This window comes from Colletotrichum orchidophilum, assembly GCF_001831195.1.
Source record: "Colletotrichum orchidophilum strain IMI 309357 chromosome Unknown Scaffold_71.1, whole genome shotgun sequence".
NCBI classification, from domain to species: domain Eukaryota; kingdom Fungi; phylum Ascomycota; class Sordariomycetes; order Glomerellales; family Glomerellaceae; genus Colletotrichum; species Colletotrichum orchidophilum.
In genome coordinates, this window is record NW_019173027.1 from 215707 (window position 1) to 239153 (window position 23447).

At 52.7% G+C, this 23447-nt stretch overlaps 6 protein-coding genes across 6 annotated transcripts; 2 read left to right on the forward strand and 4 right to left on the reverse strand.

Annotated features, from left to right (window-relative positions):
- Positions 1-2597: 2597 nt before the first annotated feature.
- CORC01_08413 (uncharacterized protein) lies at positions 2598-3101 on the reverse strand (the record flags this gene model as incomplete). The annotated part of the gene is made up of 1 exon (XM_022620044.1): positions 2598-3101. One exon carries the CDS (start codon positions 3099-3101, stop codon positions 2598-2600), a length of 504 nt encoding a protein of 167 aa, XP_022473501.1.
- A 1436-nt stretch (positions 3102-4537) lies between these two features.
- On the forward strand, positions 4538-9990 carry CORC01_08414 (uncharacterized protein; the record flags this gene model as incomplete). Its single annotated transcript, XM_022620045.1, has 17 exons — positions 4538-4765; positions 4850-5384; positions 5450-5682; positions 5754-6033; positions 6090-6173; positions 6253-6402; positions 6470-7251; positions 7317-7479; positions 7534-7878; positions 7938-8061; positions 8125-8196; positions 8250-8300; positions 8354-8418; positions 8473-8638; positions 8703-9239; positions 9312-9686; positions 9774-9990. The coding sequence occupies 17 exons, from the start codon at positions 4538-4540 to the stop codon at positions 9988-9990; spliced, it is 4407 nt and encodes a 1468-aa protein (XP_022473502.1).
- Positions 9991-10463: 473 nt separating this feature from the next.
- On the reverse strand, positions 10464-10976 carry CORC01_08415 (uncharacterized protein; the record flags this gene model as incomplete). Its single annotated transcript, XM_022620046.1, has 1 exon — positions 10464-10976. One exon carries the CDS (start codon positions 10974-10976, stop codon positions 10464-10466), a length of 513 nt encoding a protein of 170 aa, XP_022473503.1.
- Positions 10977-12071: 1095 nt separating this feature from the next.
- On the forward strand, positions 12072-17218 carry CORC01_08416 (fatty acid synthase subunit alpha; the record flags this gene model as incomplete). The annotated part of the gene is made up of 4 exons (XM_022620047.1): positions 12072-12127; positions 12207-12233; positions 12313-12752; positions 12849-17218. The coding sequence occupies 4 exons, from the start codon at positions 12072-12074 to the stop codon at positions 17216-17218; spliced, it is 4893 nt and encodes a 1630-aa protein (XP_022473504.1).
- A 1518-nt stretch (positions 17219-18736) lies between these two features.
- Positions 18737-20635, reverse strand: CORC01_08417 (fatty acid synthase alpha subunit reductase; the record flags this gene model as incomplete). The annotated part of the gene is made up of 6 exons (XM_022620048.1): positions 18737-19368; positions 19448-19816; positions 19878-20162; positions 20242-20301; positions 20363-20513; positions 20594-20635. The coding sequence occupies 6 exons, from the start codon at positions 20633-20635 to the stop codon at positions 18737-18739; spliced, it is 1539 nt and encodes a 512-aa protein (XP_022473505.1).
- Positions 20636-22266: 1631 nt separating this feature from the next.
- Positions 22267-22860, reverse strand: CORC01_08418 (centromere binding protein B; the record flags this gene model as incomplete). Its single annotated transcript, XM_022620049.1, has 1 exon — positions 22267-22860. One exon carries the CDS (start codon positions 22858-22860, stop codon positions 22267-22269), a length of 594 nt encoding a protein of 197 aa, XP_022473506.1.
- Positions 22861-23447: the final 587 nt, after the last annotated feature.

The following is a 23447-nucleotide window of genomic DNA, read 5'->3' on the forward strand; positions in this document are numbered from 1 at the left end:
TAGTAGGGTAGTGATCCTAGAGGTTTGGGTATAAGAGTTTCTGTGTGAAACTTTGAAGCGAAATTTGATGATGATGATGATGATGATGATGATGATGTGTGTGAATGAAGCTAGCCAATAGACTGACGTAAAGCGCGATTTCGGATAAAATATCTGAGAGTTTGAATGCTCCTGAAGAATTCAAGCGAAATTACAAGAGAGAAAAAAGACGAGATGAGTGGCTATTATTGAGGCTTCTCAATGTGACCGGCATGCTTTAGAGACCGATCTTCCACATTCAGAACAAACAGAAAGCACGTAACAATGCTGTGCAGTACCGAGAGCTCCAGACTGGAACTTTGGGCTTCCTGCGGCCGTACAAACTCCATTCTTGCTGTATCCAACGCAATATTTCGGTAGATTGGAGGTGTATTCCTCTCGATCAAGATTGAAATACGACCGGAAAACTGTTCACCACTACCGATCGATGCCACGATGTGAGAGCTAGTTTAGCGGGCACACACGCCAGGGTTGAGGAGACAATACAGCGGATGGTTCGTCGACGCCGCAGGAGAGGAGCACGCGCATGGATAGGTGAGCTAGCTAGGTATCTCTGGGGTAATCTAGTACAAGGCCAATACGAATCTGCTCATCGGGTTGTGGGTCCATTGTTGAGAGATGCTACTATCGAGCTTCGTATTGTGGCACGGGGAGCAAGGGAGGAGCACAAAGTTAGCTATTGGCTAGGTGAGCCAGTCAGGTTTAAGATAACCGAAGACGGAGTGAGTACGAATCTGCTCATCGACGAGAGGGGCCTTTGTCAGAAGAATCTACTATCGAGATTCGTGATGCGGCACGGGGAGCACCGCTCTCTGGTCCTTCAGACCGGATGCTATGCCGCTGACCTGGTACAGAAAGAAAGACTTTGGGCCCTGTCGAGTGGAACGACGACGGTCTGAAAAGGAATCATTATTGATGTGGAGGATCGAAACTTGGCTGGGAGGCATGTCTGACTTGAGAGGATCCTAGTCGTCAGGCTACGAAAAAGGCCACTTTTGGAGGCTGAGACTGAGATTGCTAGAGTGATATCCGCATAAAACGGAAGCTATAACATTAGCAAAGCAAGTATGCCTTAGGTAGCTCGGCCAAAAAAGCCAAAAGCCACAATTGTGTAACGGATGCTTGCTCAGCTGATGGGTTTTCTTTGGAATCTGTTGGAAGATTTCGTTTTACTCGTTAGCGGCATCTGTCTGTTGTAAACAGGTAAAACTGCACGTGTTCGGCGGAAGCCGGAGGATTTCCGCAATAAACTTTGCGCAATATTAAGTTGTGACAAGGAGGACATTCCCAGGCCGACCAGTCTCGCTGTATAGGATAGGCGTCAAATAGACGCGAGGTCAAACAATGGCGGAATGAAGCGACGTCTGATAAAATAAGTGGGATCTTGATAAGCAACCGATATGTAGTCTCTAGTGTAAACAGCATGCATTGCACAGCTGGGTGTTGCTCTTAATGCCTGTTCTCGCTTACCCAGGGTAGCCAAGATCCTATCACTTCTCGACTCGCGGTCCGATTGGATTTCCTGAATGAACCCCGGGCCTAGGGTCCAATGAACCCTGGCGATTTGGGCGTTAGCCCTGAATCCCGACCTGTGCTATGCTCTCTTTACAACTATATCATGTGTGGATACGTCCGGGTTGAGGCGCTCTCGGTAGAGCTGACGTAGGGGTTTGCTATGACGGATGGTATGACGGATGGTATGACGGATGGTATGACGGATGGTATGACGGATGCGAAGGCTCCATCCGGCTTATGACGCAGTGTGGGGTTCGTTGCCGAAAGCTGTCAGAGCCCCATGACATTGTTGAGTTGTTCAAAAAAGGGAAATTCCTCTATAGAAGAAGACGGACCGCCTACAACGGAGGACATAGGCAGTGCATAGGGCCACGATGTGTACAGCGGAAGCTCAACGAAGCTTCAGTCTTTCACGCCCTTTCAGCTGCTGTAGTCGATACGTTCTAAAAGGTCGACCCATGACAAGAATAGGAGCCTTGCTCAGAAAGGCACTAGGTCAAGCTGGACAAGTCGGGCATCACGTGGACTTCTTTACAGCTGAAGTCGTGGCATATGGAAACTAAAAGACTCCAAAAGACCGGTTGATCTCGGTGCCGCCCAGCCAAGCCTACCTGACGGGCTAAGTTACGATTTTACCAGAGAATGTAGGAAATATTAGTGGTTGCTAGCTCAGAAACGTTTTCCGGTACGTTGACGAGGCGGATATCTCCAAGGTCATTCCTGTCTCATATGCCAAACCTCCAGCATACAGATTTCTGGTCAAATGTTGCAGTCTCTGGATACCTCCGTAATTTATTTTCAGCGATCAACTTTCACACAAGCTCGCTGAAATTTGCCATAATGTTTCAGTTTAGCAGGACTATCTCGTTGATAGGTTTTCATCAATTGGAGAATCGCTGAAGACAGCGTCGAATATTGGAGTGGCCACTTCATCTCAATCTGTACTGCATTGCGTTTGTAATTGAAATCCCAAATTCCGACTCCTCCAACGCGTCAATCGTCTCAGTAGGCTACGATGCGAACTTGTAGAATACAAATGCAGTCTACTTCTCCGAAGCAGGCTTCTTAGACGACAAGTCCACACCAAAAATCCCTCCACCAAGCTGAACCCCAAACTTCTTGGGACCAAAGCTGAACCTTGAACCCTCTGCAGAAGAGCCGGCGGCGGCGACAGCGTCGTCGTCCTGCCCGTTGAGGACAATCTTGAGGCCGCGCTGCTCAAAGAAGCCGCCGTTCCACCCTTCGACAATCTCTGTCAGGCGCTTCTGCTTGTACTCGTCCACGCTTGTCACCTGCTTCTTGTCATCCACGATGTTGGCGTCGAGGGCCGCCGTAATGTTGGAGGCGAAGGCGGCCCAGTCCTGGACAGAGATGTCACGGCTCTGCCAGACCTCGGCCGGGTCGGGAAACGGGAGGGAGAGGGAGGTGGCGCCGGGCCCGACAATGATGTGGTGGGTTTCGATGGCGTCCGGGCGTGGGAAGGGCGGTTGGCGGGCAACGGCGGAGACGGCGTCGTTATAAGAGGGGGGAGGGAGGTCGGAGCTCATTTTTTTAAAATAAGGGAGGTTTTTCTTTGTGATTGAAGGGAGAGCGATACCGTCGTTTTGTGGAGTGGTGAGATGTGTGTCGATGAGAATATCTCAGTGATTATTTTGAACATGCCCTGAAGCTCATGGGGTTCAATGCATCTTAAACCAAACCACCATAAGCAGTCAGACCAGCTGATGTGACATTTCCGGCGCCAAAGAAGATTAGTCTCTCCAGAGCTGCGTGAAACCAACGGACGAATGCCAGTTCAGAATTCAGCTCTACAAAAGGGGTCTTGCTGCGGAACAGCCCTGCTGCCATGGTGGGTGGGTTGGATGGATACATGTAAGTACGGACAGGCATCTGTGGGCAGGAGGGGTCGACTTGCATCCCCTCTGCATTGGGAGGAGACCATGCAATTCTTCACAACGTGAATCAGACCTCGCTAAAATCTGGCAGGGCAGAAATGGGATTCTGGGGCTGGACTCATCCTGTTGTACGGATGGGACACCCTCTGTCAGACTGTGCTACTGCGGCTTGCAACGGCCGTATAGACCACCAATCAGATCTTTGGAGTTATTCTCAATTAGTACGGATACGGCGGCGCAGATGGAAAGATAAGCAGGGGTGTGGGCGTCCCCTCTTCCGTTCTTTGTTACATGTATCCAGCAACGAAAGTTCCTCACTTTGCTGTATTGCAGAACCAACAAACAGTTCTGGAAACCCTGCTGGACCTGATCGATGTCGAATCCAGACCCCTCTCATGGCCTTTCGAGCCGGGGGAACCAGGGTCACTGGGTCAGGTCAGCGTGATGGTCAGGGGGCGAGGTGACAACGAGGCGAGTCGGGCTTCTTGATTCGTTCTGCTTTATACCACCCGACAAACCGAACGAAGAAGTTCCAATACCCTCTGGTCGCACCCAGTTCGCACGAATGCAGGGTAGGTCACATCAGGCTTCTTTTTGTGCCGCCAGTCCAGATTTGGTAGTTGCTTCTAACCATGTTCTACGTTTCCGCCCTTCCAACTCGTCTGATCCTTCAACCGCATTCCATGCAGGGAACAGGGATGTTGCAGCCGAGACCACCCATTCTATATAGCTGAACGTGCAAACAGTTCCGTCGCCTTATCACCAAGTAAGCGAAGCCAGTCGGTGCCGTTAGTCGCTACGAAGGCGATGTCTTCCAGTTCGTTGACATTATTCATAACAATGGCACCTTCTCGCCGTTTTCCCACTTGATCGCGTGAAAAAGCCAAATGGTTTTTGGTCTCGTAGATTTACGAGCAAAAAGACAGGCATTTGACACGACAGTGCTCCACTCGCGTCTCGACTATCTCCCTTGCCGCCGCGCTTAGAGAGGTCAGCTTGGTGTCGATCCCGAAGTTATCGTGACTAGAGTCTCTTTACTTATTGCCTCGTTTCAATAACTGCCTGGCTTGTTGAGGGATCTTCTTTCGATGGCCATCATGGCGACTTGCGCATCACCGGGCAACCCCGGCGATTTCGCCTTCGGCCCGGTGGTGGACTCTTGCGTTCGCAAATTCGACTTCACACTCTTGTTCGAAGACACGATTTTGTCGATTCTCCCATCGTCGATTTTCATCCTCTTGGCGGCTTTGAGGATATTTTCCCGCCATTCGGTACAACGCAAAGTCGCAGGCAACACCTTTCGCCTTTTCAAACTGGTCAGTACAACTCCCATCCACATATCAAGCTTGTCCAAAAGATGTAGTCAAGTGTAGCCCAGTTACTAACGACCAAAAACACAGGCTCCGATTCTGGTTCTCACTGCCATCTCCGTCGCCCTCACCGCACTTTGGGCACGTGACGCAGATCTTACGCTGAACAAGAAAACAGCCGTCGCCGCCGCTGCCTTAACCATCCTAGACGGCATCTTCTTGGCCGCCCTGTCCTTCACAGAGCACTCTAGATCCCTCGGGCCCTCTCTGCTGCTGAGCGTATTCCTGGTACTGTCCACCATCTTCGATGCCGTTCGCCTCAGAACCCTGTGGGTGAAATCGGTCGGGACCCCAATCGTCTCGCTCTCGACCGCGGCCTTTGCCCTCAAATTTGCGCTTCTTGTGCAGGAGGAAGCCAGCAAGCGACGGTGGATCATCGACGACGCGAGCGAGTATAGTTCAGAGGAGACCGCTGGACTGTTCAACCGCGTTGGGTTCCACTGGCTCAACAGTCTGCTTCGCAAGGGATACTCCTCTCCGCTATCCATTGCCAAGCTACCCGTCATTGACAGACAGCTTCTGTCTGATTCTCTGTGGGACCGTGTCGGGCAAAAGTGGAAGGCCTGTAAGTAATATTCCGTGGTTACACTTTATCATTGTGATTACTGACATGTTTTAATGGATTGATAGCCCCCAAGCAGGGAAACAATGCTTTGCTTGGAGTCATCTTCTCGGCTTTGAAGTGGCCTATACTGGCGCCTGTACCCGCCTACATGATCCTCATCGGGCTCCAGCTCGCACAGCCGTTCATGATCAGCACCATCATGGCCTACCTTGCTTCCCCTATTGACCATACTGAGGACCAGAGAAACATTGGATACGGTTTGATTGGAGCTTATGGCTTGGTCTACATCTGCATTGCGGTAAGTGAACTCGACCCACACATCTAAATCAGCTTTTGTGTGATGTAATTCTGACTTGCTACGTGCTGTAGGTTGTGACTGCCGGATGCCAGCATCTCGTCTTCCGCTACGCCACCATGATGCGCGGCTGCCTTGTGCTCTTGATCTACGAGAAGACAACCTCCATGAGCATCACCAGTGCTGAGGAAGCTGCCGCAGTCACCCTGATGAGCACCGACATTGAAAGAATCGTAAACGGCATGTCCAAGATCCACGAGAGCTGGTCAACCCTGCTTCAGATGGCCGTAGCTCTCGCTTTGCTGTACAGAGAGCTCGGAGTCGTGTTTATCGTTCCTCTTGTCCTGTTCTTGCGTAAGCAGAAGTTCTCGCCCTGGCCTGCTTGCGACAGTCGCTAATATTTCACCCAGTTTGCGCAGTGGGCGCGGGAGTCTTGTCCGGTTCCGCTGGGGCTTTCCAGGCATCCTGGATGGCGGCTATCCAAAAGAGAGTTGGTAAGATCATTACCTGCTTCCGGCGGCTTCAGCCATGAATTGGCCCATCCAAGTTTGCTAATATTTTTGACTTTGATAGCGGTCACTTCTTCTGTTTTGGGATCTACCAAAGGCGTCAAACTATCTGGATTCACCGACAAGATGTCCCAAATCATTCAAGACCTTCGCTTGAAGGAAATCGCGTCAGCAGCAAAGTTCAGAACCATGCTGCTCGTCATCGTCACTCTGTGTAAGTGATCTCACAATGTCAAAGTCCTGAAAAACAAATTGTGTTGAATTGGACTAACTCAGCATAGCTTATGCCCCTGGATCCATCTCCCCGGTGGTGACATTTGGCGCATACACAGCCATCGCACAAAAGGATCATACTACCCTAGACTCGAACCGCATTTTCACGTCCCTCGCCCTCCTTACTCTCGTCACACAGCCCTTGAACGAGCTGTTCGCGCACCTTCCCAATATCTTTGCCTCCATTGCCTGCTTCGGCCGCATCCAAGCCTTCCTTCTATCCCCGGAGACGTCCGCCAAGTCGGACGCCCGCAGTCCGTCGAGCAAGCTCGGCAGCACCTCCTCCATCAGCGAATCGCAGAGCGGCTCGTCGGTCCGCCAAGAGTCCGAGAAGCAGGCTACTACAACGGTGACCTCCATTTTGGACCCTCTGGTCAGTGGAAACGCCATTGAGATACGCAATGCCAAGTTCGGATGGAAAGCGGATGCGGATCCGGCCCTGACTGACCTCACGTTGGACATCCCACATGGGAAGCTCACGATGATTGTCGGCCCCGTTGCCTCTGGAAAGTCGACTCTCCTGAAGGCCATCTTGGGCGAGACCCCGGTTGCAGAGGGAACCATTAGCCGGTCATCTGACAGCATCGCCTTCTGTGACCAAGTTCCCTGGCTAACAAACGAGACTCTCCGTCGCAACGTCACTGGCTTCTCTCACTTTGAGGCGTCTTGGTACAGTACCGTTATCAGAGCTTGTGCCTTGGAGGAAGACATTGCGACCTTCCCGGATGGCGACCAGGTAATGGTTGGCAGCAAGGGCGTTACGCTCAGTGGTGGTCAGAAGCAGCGAGTGGTAAGCATTCATAGTCCATCCGCCATTTCCTCGTCAAGTCTTAAGCTGACCAAAGTGCCCTTCAGGCAATTGCCCGTGCCGTCTATTCCCGACGTGACTTTATCCTTTTCGACGACGTCTTCAGCGGCCTCGACTTTGAGACGCAGACTCGCGTCTTCAACAACCTCTTTGGAACATCTGGCCTGTTAAGGCAGAGCAATATCACCGCACTATTCGTCACCCATGCTGGTATGTAACTCCTCACAAGGTTTCTTTCTCCCGCCATTCCTGACAGTCTTGTAGTGCACATTCTTCCTCAAGCAGACTACATCATCACGCTTGACCAGACCGGCACAGTCGCTTCTCGCGGAACATTTGCGGAGCTCAACAAGCAGCCTGGCTATATCAGCAAGTTCGGTCTGATCACGAAGGAAGACGCGATCCAGCGCGACGCCATTCAAGATAACGGGAAATCAGCATTCCAGCCTCAGCAGAAACAGACGGCCGCAGATAGCGCTGTTGATGAGGAGACACAGCGCTTGGGTGATCGTTCGGTCTATAAGTACTACTTCGAGGCAACTGGTCCCCGCAGTGTCATCATTTTCTTCGTCCTGCAGATTATCTGGGTTTTCCTGACGAAGTTCCCTGGTACGTCCCACCTAAAACTGACCTCGACCCAAGCGAAAGCTTGACTAACCTTTCGGTAGAAATTTGGCTTTCTTGGTGGGGTGAGGCAAACGACCGGCATCCTAACCAGGAGGTCGGCAAGTACATGGGCGTTTATACCGCGCTTCAGGTCCTCTCGCTGGTTGCGTTGGCAGTGGTCTGCTGGTCAGTCCCATCAACACATTCATCTTCACTCTTGAGTTGTGTCTCTAATACAATGATTTCTAGGCACACCGTACTTGGCATGGCCGTGACCTCTGGTGTCAAGCTTCACTGGATCCTGCTCGAGAAGGCTCTCCGGTAAGTCACTGACCGATTTTGTCTTCCCAGCTTCCCTGACTAACGAAACGTAGCGCGCCTCTGTCCTTCTTCGGCACAACGAACACTGGCTCCATCGTCAACAGGTAGGCGCACACCTCGAACTTTGCTTGGCCTCCCGGACTAATCCTGCATGTAGGTTCAGTCAAGATATCCAATTGATTGACGCCGAGTTGCCAATCGCTCTCCTCAATGTTGCTGCCAGTAAGGGCTTTATGACAAGGTGATAATAAAGTATTTACACTGACCTGCATTTAGACGGACTCATTTGCATTGCTCAGGCTTTGATGATCATTCCCGCATCTTATCAGCTTATTGCAGTCTTCCCGTTCCTCGGCGGCGTTCTCTGGATCATTCAAAGATTCTACCTGAGGACTTCGCGCCAGCTCCGTTTCCTAGAGCTCGACGCCAAGGCCCCCATGTAGTAAGTTCTGTGCCAAACCCATTGATTCAAAAAAGTAGAAGTGTCCAATTTTAACGCGCGCCAGCTCCCAATTCCTTGAGACTCTGAGTGGCCTGTCCACAATCCGCGCCTTCGGCTGGCAAAAGGACTTGACGACCCTGATGCGAGACCGCCTAGACACCTCGCAGAAGCCAATGTACCTCCTCTACAGCATCCAGCGCTGGCTCACCCTCGTCCTCGACCTCACCGTCGCCGCTCTCGCCGTCGTCCTCATCTCCGTCGCCGTCGCACTGCACGGCCGCGTCGGCGCGGGCTTCGCCGGTGTCGCCTTGTACAACATCATGGGTCTCAGCAGCGCCATGAAGGCGGCCATCACCGTCTGGACTGTTCTCGAGACTTCCATCGGTGCCGTCGCGCGCGTGAAGACCTTTGCTGAACAGACGCCCGCCGAGAGCGAGGCCCCGGAGCCGCAGACGCCACCAGAGTCTTGGCCTGAGAGCGGAGCGATTAGCTTCAACAATGTCAGCTCTTCGTATGGTGAGGCCATGGACCCCGTTCTCTCATCGGTTTCCTTCACCGTTTTGCCTGGTCAAAAAGTCGGCATTTGCGGTCGGAGCGGAAGGTATGCTACAATTTATATAACCGTGCTGTATGTGATACTTTTGAGACACTTTGCTAACACCCATCTTTGCAGTGGGAAGAGTTCTCTCCTTCTCACCCTCCTTCGCCTCATCGACTGCAATGAGGGTCAGGTCCTCATCGACGGTGTTGATGTTGCGACCATGCCGCGGGAGGTACTACGTCAACGCCTGAACGCGCTTCCTCAAGAACCTCCCTTTTTCAACGGCAGTGTGCGCCTCAACTGCGATCCCGAAGGCACGACTTCGGACGAGAGCATTTGTGAGGCGCTTCGCGCTGTTTGCCTCTGGGACGTAATTGAAGAGAAGGGCGGACTCGACGCAGACTTCACGGATGACTTCTTCTCCCACGGCCAGAAACAGGTCTTCTGCCTGGCGAGAGGTATCCTACACCCATCAAAGATTGTGGTCATGGATGAGGCTACTAGCAGGTATGTTTTGTCTTCCCAAAAATACCCATATTCACATTGTATTCTTTTTGGGTTTTGGAAAGATTTTGGGCTAACCTTCCATGGTAGTGTTGATGTCGACACGGAGAAGAAAATGATGACTGTCATTCGGGAACGGTTCGCAGACGCGACCATCATCTCGGTGGCTCACCGCCTCGACACCGTTCTCGACTTTGACAAGATTATCATTCTGGAGAAGGGCGTCATTGTCGAGGAAGGCTGCCCTGCAGAGCTTCTCGGCCGCGCGTCTGCGTTCCGAACACTCTACGAATCCTTCCACAGCTAGAACCCCTAACATTGAAGTGGTGGAAAACTTTTGAAATGTGTGCGGTATATCGTACATTCTTGGAGGGGGCCAGTTGAATACTTGGTGTGATTTTTATTTTCTATTTACGCAGGCTTAAGCTTCATGTGCATCGAATAGTACTTGAACATTGCAGTTTCTTTCTTCATGTGTCTACGAAGCTTCATGTCGTTATGCGTGTTAGTTCAGCGAAGGAGTTCTCCCAGGATTAGCTTGTCACGTCTTCAAGAGTGCAATTTACATCATATATCATATATTCTAGTTCCATATGAAGGGCCAAGCGTTACATGGAACTTTTGATCAATCAACTCCCTCGTCAATAAAATGGGGTTAGACTTGACTCACAGCCCTTCCGTGCGAGCCTTTGGCTACTTCCAATGTGCTTCCAACATTCAAAATTCGCGTACATTTTTTTTTTTGGGTTATGATTATTGAAGTAACGTAATGTAAAAGTTTTATAGTCCCCTAGGCTCTACAAAAGTCCCGCGAGCCTCAACAAGCTTCTGTCCAGTCTTTACATTCTCTACAGAGCCAACTACTTGCGCAACCCGTCCCGCCGCGGTCTGCACATGCGCACAAATGGCCACCACCCCCCAACCCCCCTCGGCATCCAAGAGCACAGGAGCCTTGTATGTGACCTCCAGCGTGACAGTCACAGCGACCTTGCGAGCAGGCAGGCGCTCGACGGCCGCGCGGCCCATGACCTCGTCGACGAGGGCAGCGGACGCGCCACCGTGCAGTATGTTCGGGTGCCCGGCGAGCTGGGGCCCGAGAACGTACAACGCGACGACGGCACCCTGTGTTGTGTCGATGTATACGAGCGGCGGCGGGAACGAGGTATTTGGGATCAGGTGGGAGGAGAAGGGCGTCGGGGAGAGGTAGACTGCTCGGCTGGGTACGATGTTGCGCATGCTGGTGATGGATGGAGAGGCGGATGTGGCGGCCGCTGTGAAGAGGGCTGCGTCCATTGCTTCTTGTTCTTTGTTTTGGCTTAGGTTTTTGGTCAACATCTTGTCGTCGTCCTGGGATTGCATCAAGCCCAACCCAGAGGGTGCGAACGGGGATAATGTGTCTTGCAAAGCCACCATCTTGCTATTTCCTCGGTGTAGTGAAATGAAAGTGACTTTGCTGCAATCCTAGCAACGAAGCAAAATATTGAGAAGGTGGGAGCAAAGCGCTTCAAGAGGGGCGTGTTCTGGTTTTAAATATCTTTCTTTTGTCCTATCTCGTGATGCTTTCTTGCTCTTATAGCTGAATACATCATCTAAAATCGCAGAGTCTAAACCTCCCGCACTAGAGTGTGTGACAAGTCGAGAAAACGAAACTATGTCTCGTCCGCTCGGATTTATGATAGGTGCCCGGTGTTTCCATGTGATGACCAACCCTTTGCAATATCATCAGAGCGACCAAGCGCCCTTTGAGTATTTTTCGCTACAGCAACTGTTGAAACGAGCGTTGCTTGCGTGCATGAAATTGGGGCCATGCGCGGCTTCTCGTGATCGTTGACTTGGCATCCGTTGTGTTACCACCCGACTAGCAATCAAACTACTACTATTGCATACAGCGGCTGAACTGGCTAGAATCTTATGGTGTTTGTATGCACGGTACAGCGTCAGACTGCGGGAACGTGACTCCTTGGTTATCGGATGTGATGGTTTCATCACAAAGGCTCGATAGAGCTGACCAGGCCGACCGGTCAGTTTGTAAGCGAGATATTGCAGCCCAGTCCCCTTCCAGTCAGACCGGACCCCTCTTCTCGACTCTTTATAGCTGCCGTCATCTCAAGAATTCGGTTTGCCTTTTGTCGAAATTATTATTGGCGCGAAAATGCGATTCTTTCATCAAAGTTCCCTTATTTATTCCCTGTGGTTTCCTCTCCCCCTCGTTCTCTGACGTCCGCCGATCCCATTTATCTTGCCTCCCCGACGCATGTACAGATTCCAGGCTTTTTACTATCCTGCAGCTCTTGGCTAGAATTCCACTTCGTTGGGACAGGTTATTGCTGATCTTTGCCCAATTTGTCCCAGTGCCCGCCCCCAAAATCTGGAAATTCCCGACTTACAATGAAGTCAATGGACGAACATGACATCAGCTACCACATGGTAGTTGAGCTCCTAGCGTTAGTATCTGCTGTCCCAATTTCTAAAAGATCTTTGCGCAGAGAAAGTAAAGTATTGCTAACTAATCCGTCTCTTCAGCCATCAGTTTGCATATCCCGTGAAATGGTACGCAGCGGCAAACACCACCACCACAACAATAATCCGCACCACGCAATTGAATTAACTTAGACCATAAACATGACAGGACCGACACGCAGGCAACCTTGTTCGACGACCAGGTCGTGGAGAGGCTGATCGAGATCGGACCGGCCAACACACTCTCCACGATGGCCAAAAGGACTCTGGCCACCAACCGTTACAAGGACTACGACGCCGCCATGTCTATCAACAGGAAAATCCTGTCCTGCAAGTCGGACAGCAACGACATCTACCACCACGCGGACCCCACGCCCCCTGATTCCCCAGAGATGGCGGCAAAGACCCTGGCGAAACCGGCCGTGTTGGAGACGAACAGCGCGCCTGTGCCCGTCCCTCCTCCTGTTGCTGCTCCGCAGCCTACTTCAGAGAGGATAGAAGATCGTCCGATCACCGCACGACAGATACTAGAGTTTCTCATTCTTCACAAACTCAATAAGTCAGCTTCCAGTCTCCCCGGTTCAAGTACGATCAAGGAACTAGTCAAAGGTATGCAAGCCCCCATGGCGCTTCAGGGTGTAGCGCGTAGAGTCCGGTTATCCCCATGCGTATGTACCGACCATGGCTCATCTGATGTATTCCCAGGTCGATCCACACTGGAGAATGAAATTGTAGGTGACTTGTTTGCCGAATTTCAGAACGTGCCCGATCGCGCAGAAGAGATGCCGCTGGAGCAGCTCGCGGCGGGCATACAAGCTGCGGCCTTTTCAGGACAGCTCGGCAAAAAGTCCAGCACTGTCGTCTCCAAAACCATGGCGGCCAAGATGCCCGCTGGATTCTCGTCTCAGAAGGCGAGGGAACATCTGGAGAAGCAATCGGGCCTACCACAGGGTCACCAAGATGCTGTCTTGCTTTTGGCTGTGCTGGAGGCACCCAAGGCTCGGATAAGTGACGAGGTGTCGGCGAAGCGCTTCCTAGACGGCATATCCGAACAGTACGCCAAAGAAAACGGTCTGAACATCGCCTCATTGCCCGTACCAACCCAGCAACAATCCACGGCGAACAACCACCCGGCCGCCAGCTTCCCAACGGAGCAGAAGATCTTCTACCGCAACCTCTTGGACCTATGTGCCCGGACGCTCCAGCTGGACTCGGAAGAGGACAAAGCCAGCAAGCTCCAGAGCTGCGTGGACCGGCTCCAGTCCCAGGTCGACGCGTGGATCGCGGAGCACGGTGAGTTCTACGTCTCGGGCATTGAGCCCATGTTCAGCAGGGAGAAGGCCAGGACGTACGACTCCGCGTGGAATTGGGCTCTTGTCGACCTGCTCCGGACATACTACAATATCCGGACCGGGGTCCTCGGGGCGCAGGACACCACAGAACTCGCGCGCATCACGACGAGCATCGCGAACAAGTCCAAGCCTGGATTGTTTGAGGTGGTCAATTTTCTCCTCGACAGAGAACGGAGAAAAACGAGCTACAACCTATTAGCTGTGTCGTTCCTTGAGGGGTTGTTGGATACCTGTCTTGCGGCTTGGAGGGCACCTCCACGGTTCCTGCCGGAATTCGCATCGACACGACCTTCTACGGTCATAGAGATAGATGGCACCATTCGTGTTCAGGAGATCCCCCGCGATGTTTCGATTTCCCCATCGACATACCTCGAAGAGATGTCCCGGCCGCAGGTCACGGCTGGAGCACCTACACCCTGGCTCCACCTCAAATCCCGCTGCGGTAGAGGATGGATATACGACAGCGGCCTGACAGACATCTTCTTCGACGAGGCACACGAGACGATCTCCGATGGGCTATCCTTGGCCGACAAACATGTTCTCCTTACCGGCGCCGGCCGTAACTCCATCGGTTCCGAGATACTGTGCGCTCTGTTGTCCGCCGGAGCCAAGGTCGTCGTCACAACGAGCAGCTATTCGGCAGAGACCACGAGCTACTTCCAAGGACTTTACACCGAACACGGAAGCCGTGGTTCGAGTCTGACACTGGTCGCCTGCAACCTGGCCAGCGTACGTGATATCGAATCTCTCGCCGCGTGGATCTACGAGCCCTCGCAATCCGGCGGTTTGGGCTGGGATCTCGATTACATCCTCCCCTTTGCTGCCATCGGCGAGGAAGGCCGCGAGATTGACGGGATCGACTCGAGGAGCGAACTAGCTCACAGGGTCATGCTGACCAACACTATCCGTCTCCTCGGCACCGTCAAGCGACATAAACTCAATGTCACCGGCACAGGCGGATACCGCCCGGCGCAGGTCATCCTCCCCCTCTCGCCCAACCACGGCACCTTTGGCGGCGACGGGCTCTACGCTGAGTCGAAATTAGGTCTCGAGAGCCTGCTCAACAAGTGGCACTCGGAAAGCTGGTCAGACACCTTGTCGATATGCGGCTGTTCCATTGGCTGGACGAGATCGACGTCGCTCATGGGAGGCAACGACATCGTTGCCGAGAGCGTCGAGGCGGATCTTGGCGTGCGCACGTTCTCGGCCCGGGAAATGGCCTTCAACATTGTCATGCTTCTGACTCCAAACCTCGTCTGCTTATGTGAAGATGAGCCGGTCTTTGCCGACTTCAACGGGAACTTGGACTGCGTTGACGGCCTAAAAGCCTTTGTCGATCAGGCTCGAGCCACGATCCGGGAAAAGAGCGAGATTGCGCGCGCTATCCAGGCCGAGGACGACCTGGAGGCTCACGATACCGGCACGATGCCACAGATAGACTCACCGCAGCCCGAAAGTGTACGAGCATTGCTGAGCGTTGGATTCCCCGAACTCACGGACTACGACGACACCGTCGGGGATCTGGGCAGCCAGCTGCACGGCATGGTCGATCCTGACCGCGTGGTGGTCATCACCGGCTTCGGAGAGCTGGGCCCTCACGGAAACTGCCGAACTCGCTGGGAGATGGAAGCGTATGGGCAGTTTTCCCTGGAGGGGTGCATCGAAATGGCCTGGATCATGGGCCTCATCAAGCACTCCAATACAGTCCCCGCCGGCTCTCCTGCTCCTGCTGCCGCTACTGCTGGTGTCGGCAGCCAAAAGCACTGCGGCTGGATCGACGTCGCCTCCGGTCAGCCCGTGTCGGACAGCGAGATCAAGTCCCGCTACGAAAAGCATATTCTCGAACACAGCGGCATCCGCGTAGTCGAGCCGGCTCTCTGGGACGGGTACGATCCGAAAGCGAAACAGATGCTTCAAGAAGTCGCCATTGACGAGGATCTGTCGCCATTTGAGGTCTCCAAGGAGGACGCCATCGAGTTCAAGCGGCAGCACGGCGACAAGGTCGAGGTGAAGATGCTCGAGAACGGGCAGTTCAGGGTCCGCTTGAAAAAGGGAGCTCTGCTGATGATCCCCAAGGCCCTCAACTTCGGGACCAACGTCGCGGGGCAGCTTCCTACGGGCTGGGATCCGCGGCGCTACGGCATCTCGGAGGATATCGTCTCGCAGGTCGATCGCATCACGCTGTTTGCTCTGATTTCCACCGCCGAAGCGCTACTAGCGTCCGGCATTACCGATCCGTACGAGCTGTATCAGTACCTACACGTATCCGAGGTCGGGAATTGCATCGGTACGGGCATCGGCGGCGCTACGTCGCTGAACAAGATGCACAAGGGCAGATTCAAAGATTGTCCGGTGCAGCAAGATGTGCTACAAGAGACTTTCGCCAACACCGTCACGGCATGGGTGAACATGCTGCTCCTATCGTCCACGGGCCCCATACGAACGCCAGTCGGAGCATGCGCAACCGGTTTAGAGTCTCTCGATACAGCCTTTGACCTGATCGTCACGGGAAAAGCAAAAGCGTGCCTAGTCGGCGCGTCAGACGATATGGAAGAGGACGAAGTCTACGAGTTTGCCAACATGAAAGCCACCAACGACTCCACAGCGGACGGGGCACGAGGCCGGACGCCCAAGGAGATGTCGAGACCGACGGCGTCGACGCGCAGTGGCTTCGTCGAGTCGCAGGGTGCCGGCATACAAGTTGTCATGTCCGCGAGCCTGGCGATAGAGATGGGCGTCCCGATCTACGCCATCGTCGCCTTCACCGGCATGGCCAGCGACAAGGCCGCGCGGTCGGTCCCAGCGCCCGGAAAGGGCGTTCTCAGCAATGCACGAGAGGTGCATCCGCCGGTTCCGGGACAATCCGCGTCTTCATTGTCGCTCTCTGTCCGGAAGAATCTGCTGGACCATCGTCTTGCCCAGATCGCGGCGTTTCGCGACAAGCAGCTTGCCATTGGAGAAGCGGCGGAAGACCGGCTCGATCCGGCCGTCGTCGAACACCACGTCCGGCGCATGGAATCGGACGCCCGGTTCAGTCTCGGTAACGGATTCTGGAACAACTCGACATCCATTGCCCCGATTCGCGGCTCTCTAGCTGTGTGGGGTCTCGATGTGGATGACATCGCCGTGGTCTCGTTCCACGGCACGTCCACAAAGATGAACGACCGGAACGAAATGGACATTATCCAGCGCCAGCTCCAACACCTCGGCCGAACGCCGGGCAACGTCCTTTTAGGCGTATTCCAGAAGCACCTGACAGGCCACCCCAAAGGGCCGGCATCATCGTGGATGCTCAACGGATGCCTCCAGGTCCTGGGCACTGGGCTCATCCCGGGCAACACCAACGCCGACAATGTGGATCACGAGCTAAGCCAGTTCAACTTTGTGACGATCCCGAATCGGAGCGTGCAGACTGACGACATTGCCGCCTTTGCGCTCATGTCTTTTGGCTTCGGCCAGAAGGGCGCGCAGGCGATTGGCGTGCATCCTCGGTACTTGTTTGCGACCATGGGCCGGGAAGCGTACGAGGACTACCGGGCGAGGGCAAAGATGCGGCACTTGAAGGCGGAGCAGCGGCTGGAGACGGGGATGATGCGCGAGAACGTGGTTATCCTGAAGGAAGAGCCGCCATTCAAGGATGGGGAAGATGGATATCGCATCCTCATGAATCCGGGAGCCCGTGCAGTATGGTCTGATGATTTGAAGTCGTACACGTTTCTTTGATCAAGAACTTTTTGTTACTCCTACCGTTATGCCCCCGGAGGAGAGGTACAGGGTCTAGATGTACGGCATCCTAGGAACACACTCATATCAGATTTCAAAGATTGGTAATTGGTATGGGAAATTCGAATTCAAAGTATTAACTCTTCATTTTGTACTGGAACACATCTTCGATTAATCCCTGGGCACTGGTTTTGACAACTTTACACAGCCATTACATCGTTCGTCTCTGCCACATCTGTGCATGTAATCATTCTCGCTACTACTGCATGTTAGGAAAGGTGTGTTGGGTGTCTCGAACAAGCAAGTTGGGAAACTCATCATTACTCTCAATGTCGCAGCCTCCCATTTATATCATTGATGTCATCACGACCCACAGTCTTCTGGAGGTCGTCCTCACACCGATGAACCAAAGTTAGATAAGGTAAATAGTAAAAGAATGTTGTAGCATACCGAATTTCCCCCATTTGATATTGCCCGCCAGCATGGGGTAGGCGCGATTCTTTTTTCTAAGCTCCTTAAATGTTGGTCTTACTGTTGACTTGAGAAAGATAGTCATACGCTTCAAAGATTTCAAACTGGTCGCAAGTCTTTCTGAATCCTATTTAATTTCAAAAAGTTTCAAATTCTTGCTCCTAGGAATAATATCGAATTGGTATTGATATTGTAGAGAGAAGTTCTCCTAATATTATCCTACTTTGAGGACAAGCTAAACAAGAACTAGGGAGTTGGTGTCTCAGGAAATAGACAAAGTTGATAACAATGTTTTGTGATGGCCGATCTGGATCAAACATACTCAACACATTAGACAGATTAATCACCGTATATTTATTGACAGCCCATTGTTTCTATTGTAAGAGGCTCATGTGGGAATCTCAATTCAATTCACACAGTACCTGTATGTATGAATCTTACATCTATAAAATACTCCTGAAGTCAGGTTCTTCTTCTACATATCTAATATCATTTGGGGCGAAGATCGAGTAAAAGTTAAATCAAGCCTCTATTTATAATGGGATGGATAGCTGATGTGTTTTAAAAACCACATGCACTAATGGCCGTGGCTTCTCGTTGATGATTCTCAAGGACTTGTAATTGCGAAGATTCGACGTGGGCTTTTAGTTTACAGTCAGCAGGGCTATTGACCGCGAAGTTTGTTGGAAATTGCTGACATTTTCTAGTGAAGTGTAAAGAAACAAGAGAATAGCCGTAGTAGTGGAAGCTTGCTCCGCGGAATACCTGAGCACTTCGAAATGCCCTTGGCGGCTATACATCAACTAACTGTGCGTAAGGCACTATCATACTTCTATCGGGACCCCAGAAAGACAACACCACATTCATAGATCACTCCCACTCTTGGCTGCATTCATGTACGAGTAAACTGCACGAAGCCATCCAATGACCTCCATTCACCTTGCACCCCTAGACATGTCACAGACTACAGTCTCAATCTACAGACTTCCCTAGCGCCCGATACAATTTTCCAAGACTTTCGTCCGGAAAAGTCTTGCGCTTGCCGATCTAAGCCATCAGTTTCTCACGTATAGCTGGTCTGAACTGCAGCATAGGCCCATCCTTTACAGCCGTGACATGGTCACGAACCTCGAAGCTCTCCGGGCAATCTTGATTCTCGACGGTCTCAAAGTCAAGGAAATACAAAACCATGGCCATTGTAAGCATCAGCTCCGTCAAAGCGAGTCCCTTTCCCAGACAGCTCCGCGAGCCGAGCGAGAAGGGCGCATAGGCCGACTTTGGTGATTTCCCCTGAGCGGTGGCCATGTGTGAAAGGGTGGCCTCTCCCAGAAAACGAGAGGGTCGGAACTTTTCAGGCTCGGGGAAATAGGACGGATTGTGGTGGATAGCGTAGAGGCCGACGCCGACGTCGTACCCGGCCGGGACGTGGTGGCCGTCGACTGTGATGCCTCCCGGTAGGACTTCACGCCATAGGGCACTGCCTGCCGGGGGAACGATGCGGAGGGCCTCGTCGACGCAAGCGCGTAGGAAGACACAGCTGTTCAACTTTGGACCAGTGCAGATCTCTCTAGAGTCGTTGAATGTTCCTCTGACTTCGGCGGCGGCCTGCTGATAGAGATCGGGACAGCGACTGAGATAGAAGAACAAGCAGGCCAGAGCAGTGGATGTGGTATCGGAGCCTTCAAACTCGAATTAACCAACTTATTTGCACGCTAATGAATCTCGAGACGCAAATCACTTTCAAGAAATCTGACTCACCAGCAACAATCAAGGTAGCAGCTTCAGCCTGAAGCTCCTGCAACGTGAGCCCCTCTCCGGCGTCATCCCTCGCATCCGCCAATGACGAAAAGATGTCTTCGCATTTTTCGCGTTTGCCTAGGCTGAGGCGGGTGCTAAGAACCTTTGTGATGAAACCAATGAAACGGTTGCGCGCTTTGATGGAGCTGGGGAAGAAGGTCTTGTCCAGCTTGAGGAAGCCCTTCCACTCGGGGATCTGGAAGAGCACGCCGACGCGGACGTTGGACTCGGAGATGGTATCCGGCACCCAGCGGTATTCCTCGTGGCTGAGAGCGTCGTACTTGCTGCTGAAGATGATGGATGCCATGATGTCCATTGCCAGGTAGTCACCTTTTTTCTATAGATTAGCGCGGTGGATCTTTTTCAATGTTAAATACTGCTGAAAACACACAGAATTTCGACATGTTCCTCAGCGAACCCCAAGCAGCCGCGGAAGTCTGCCCTGCAGTTGTCGCTGCCCCGGGGGTACCGTATAGCACGTCGCAGAAAATTTTGATCTGGTTGAGGATTTTCGGCTCCAGAGCCCTCATCTTGCTATCAGATAGGCCCTGGCTGATGATGCGCTTGCGCTTGCCATGTTGCTTCTTGTCACGAGCCGTGAGGATATTTGGCGCTCCGTGCAACAGCGCAGAGTATGACTTCGCTTTAATGGCATTGCTTGAATGTCCATAGATATCTATTGACAACGTATAAGCATGTCAGTTTACATAGAAGTTCGGATCTTAGCCCAGTCAAGCTTGGTTGGATTGACTCACCGTGGACGCTCTGCACGGAGTCGAATAAGAGACGATCCGGCGCATACCGCACAACCCGTCCTGGAAAAAATTGAAATCAGACTCGAATTTTTCTCTGCATGGATCATTGGGGATTTTTTACCGTACTTCTCATGGCATCTTGCCATGTCCACGTGTATGTCTCCCTTCCAAGAGTGGTAGGCAGAATACCACCTCGTCACCCTCGCCAACCACGGACCGGGATACTGGGACAGCGGGTGAAGATACAGGCGGTAAGCACAGACGACCAACATCTAACGAAGCATTAGCATAGGTCAGCGAGCTGTATGTTATTCTGCATAACTGTCAGACTGTAATGTAATGCAAGACCTACCCAGGCCATAGGGCCTAGCAGCAAAACACTACCGAGACCCATCGCGGATGGATCCCAATGAGACATGATCAGAATCTTGGAAACCAATAAGAGGTGTAATCAAATTGTTTGCTCCGGAAATCTGGAGTTGTTCTATACAGCTGCGAACGAGCCAAGGATGCAGATTAATTTAGAGGAAGCCGTCCTAGCAAAACACGAAGCCTTATTGTATTTAAGAAACTGTTCAATTATTTCAGCCATCCCGTCATCGCGTAGAGCGGGAAACTCATCCAAAGGCACAGTTTCGTTATAGCTGCTTTCTCCACGGCTCACGATCACGTCTAGAGAAGTATTCGATAATTCGAGGTCGTAAAAGTACGGTCATCCACGATCCGTTTTACAGAGAGGAATCCTACGACCTCTTCAGCGGACGGCATACGAGAAAAAAAACAGCGGAGACATATCGCCGGGAGTGTCCCGCTCAGATCATGGGGTGGCAGATCCGTGTTTCTGCGTGAGGACCCTGAGGATCAGAAAGCCTGTCCAAAAGTGCATGTTCGTGCGTAACTCCCACAGAACCCCTCGAGCAAGGAGGACCCTTGGAGTCCCCTCGCGCGACCTCGTTTATGGAGTCGTCTTTCGACCTTCCTGATCAAGTTAGACCATGGTACAAATATGCAGCTAGGGTCCCAGCTGTGCTATCCCCTTACCCCCGCTTGTCCCTTGTGCCAGACCCCTTCGCCTACCAACCTGCATACTCTCCGCCCGTTTCTTCGTCGCAAGTTTGGCCGTGAAGCCCTCCTGTTGGCGCAAACAGGGTGGCAAATGCTACTCTTGCACTCTCGCTGGCAGACATCCGTCCAATCTGGCCCGGTCATCCGGCTGGATTCCCTAGATAGGTCACGCAAAGAGTGGTTCGGACGAGATTCCTCTGGCGTGTCTTGCCCACAAGAACTCAAGCTTTGCTTAGGAGCTCGTCTGTCTTACTATTGCTTCCTTGCCCCACTATTGCCGCAACCCCACGGATGGCCGGCTGTCGCTTGTACAATAGTAGGACATCGTTGGACATGAATGTCGGCCGTTGGGTCTAGACACGCGGGGGTGTCATAATCTCGGCAAGCCACCTTCTGGTTGTAAAGCCCTGATTCGCCATCTTGCGCGAGTTTGAGCTCAAGCTTGCTGCGCAGGAACCGGGCATTGTTCAGTCGTTGGCCTGAAGCTAAAAACGGAGGGGTGAGATGTCTAAGATGAGATGAGAAAAGGGAGCGACAAAAGTCCCCTTTTTCCTTTTGCAACTCGCAGCGTAGCCAGAGCCAATCTGCGCCCGAGGATATCCAGGCGAATTGGAAAACTCATATTTCTCAGACATCACACACGCGCGGACATGAATGAACGATCCATGAGACGTTAAAGAAGGGCTAACATGTATCAAACGAAATAGCCCTGCGGCTGAATCAATGCTTACTACCTGGCTACCTAACAGTAAGGGCTTCAAAAACAATTTGATCACTATCCAAAACAACCAACCACTCCCATCAAACAAGGGACAAACTTGGCATGCAGGCTCTGGTGGGTACATGTAATCACCAGACGGTCCAGACCAGTTGGACTAAAACGAGCTCGGAAAACAAGGCACCTCACAAACGCCTTCTCCCAAACTAAACGCCAAATCCGACTCTCTCTCTCCCCCCACATTAGCCATACGAGATGGAGCCGTAACCCGAAGCCGTTGAAGACGACGCACCAGACGAGTAGTCGTCGGAGGAAAAGGCATTCGCCATCTCCGTGAGCATCTTGTACCGGCGCAGCTTGTACCGCGCCTTGAAGCGGCTCCTCCACCCCTCGCTCCACTTGGGTACCGGCATGCCCTGGTAGCAGGGCAAGGTGTACCAAAGCTCGGCGCCGCGCTGGCACAGCATGCTGTTGGTGACGCTGCCCTCGCCGGCAATGGACTCGTAGCAGAGCATCCACTTGATGAGCTCCTCCTCGAGCTCCTCCCATTTGGCCGACCGGTCCCGCTTCCTCTCGTCGTCGTCGGCGGGGCCGCCCATGGCCGCGGCGTACGGGTCCGCGTCGAGAAAGTCGTACTTGTAGCTGAGGATCTCGCTGACCGTGCTCGAGTTGAGGTGGTAGCCGTAGACCTCGTGCCACCACACCGAGGCGTCGGCCTGCGTCTTGGGGCCCTCGGACTGGTCGTAGTACCAGGCGCGGAGGGCTCGCCTCTGGGCGTTGCTGATGGCTCGGCGCCGCTTGGCTTCTCCCGAGGAGGACCTATCGTTGCTGCCCATTGCATATGATTTCTTCCTTGTCGTAATAATAAAGATTATGAATGCGAACAGACTGAAGTAGATCTCTTCAAACTGCTATTGCTTCTTCGAGACCCAAAAACTGCCTGGTTTGCTGCCACTGTGGCTGGTGCGGTGGCGCCACTGAAAGTCGAGGTGATCGCGATACCCGAGGGGGCACCAGAGTGCGCCAGCGCTGAGGCGGATGTATCCCGTTGGGGTTTGCGGTTTGGGCCAAGCCACGCCACGAAGCTTGGTGTATAGACTAGGCTCTTGACTTGCTTGGAGAAAAACCGGGCACGCAAAAGATGGAGATGAATAGGGCTGAGCTGATGAACGACGATCTTCTCGGGGTGGAGCAAAAAGAGTCAATCTTCAAGTGGCGATGGTAGGAAGCGTGGAGGTGGAGAAGACCGGTGCAAAGCCATGGATCATGGTCCAGAAAGGGCTGGGACGAGGACGATCACGATCCCTCTTGTCGGCAGGCCCTTGGCTATATGTAATTTTCGGCCCCTTTGATGCTGTCAAGACTTTCGACACAATTCTCCGAAGTGCGTGATTCTGGTACGGCTACGGCTTGCGTATGTTAG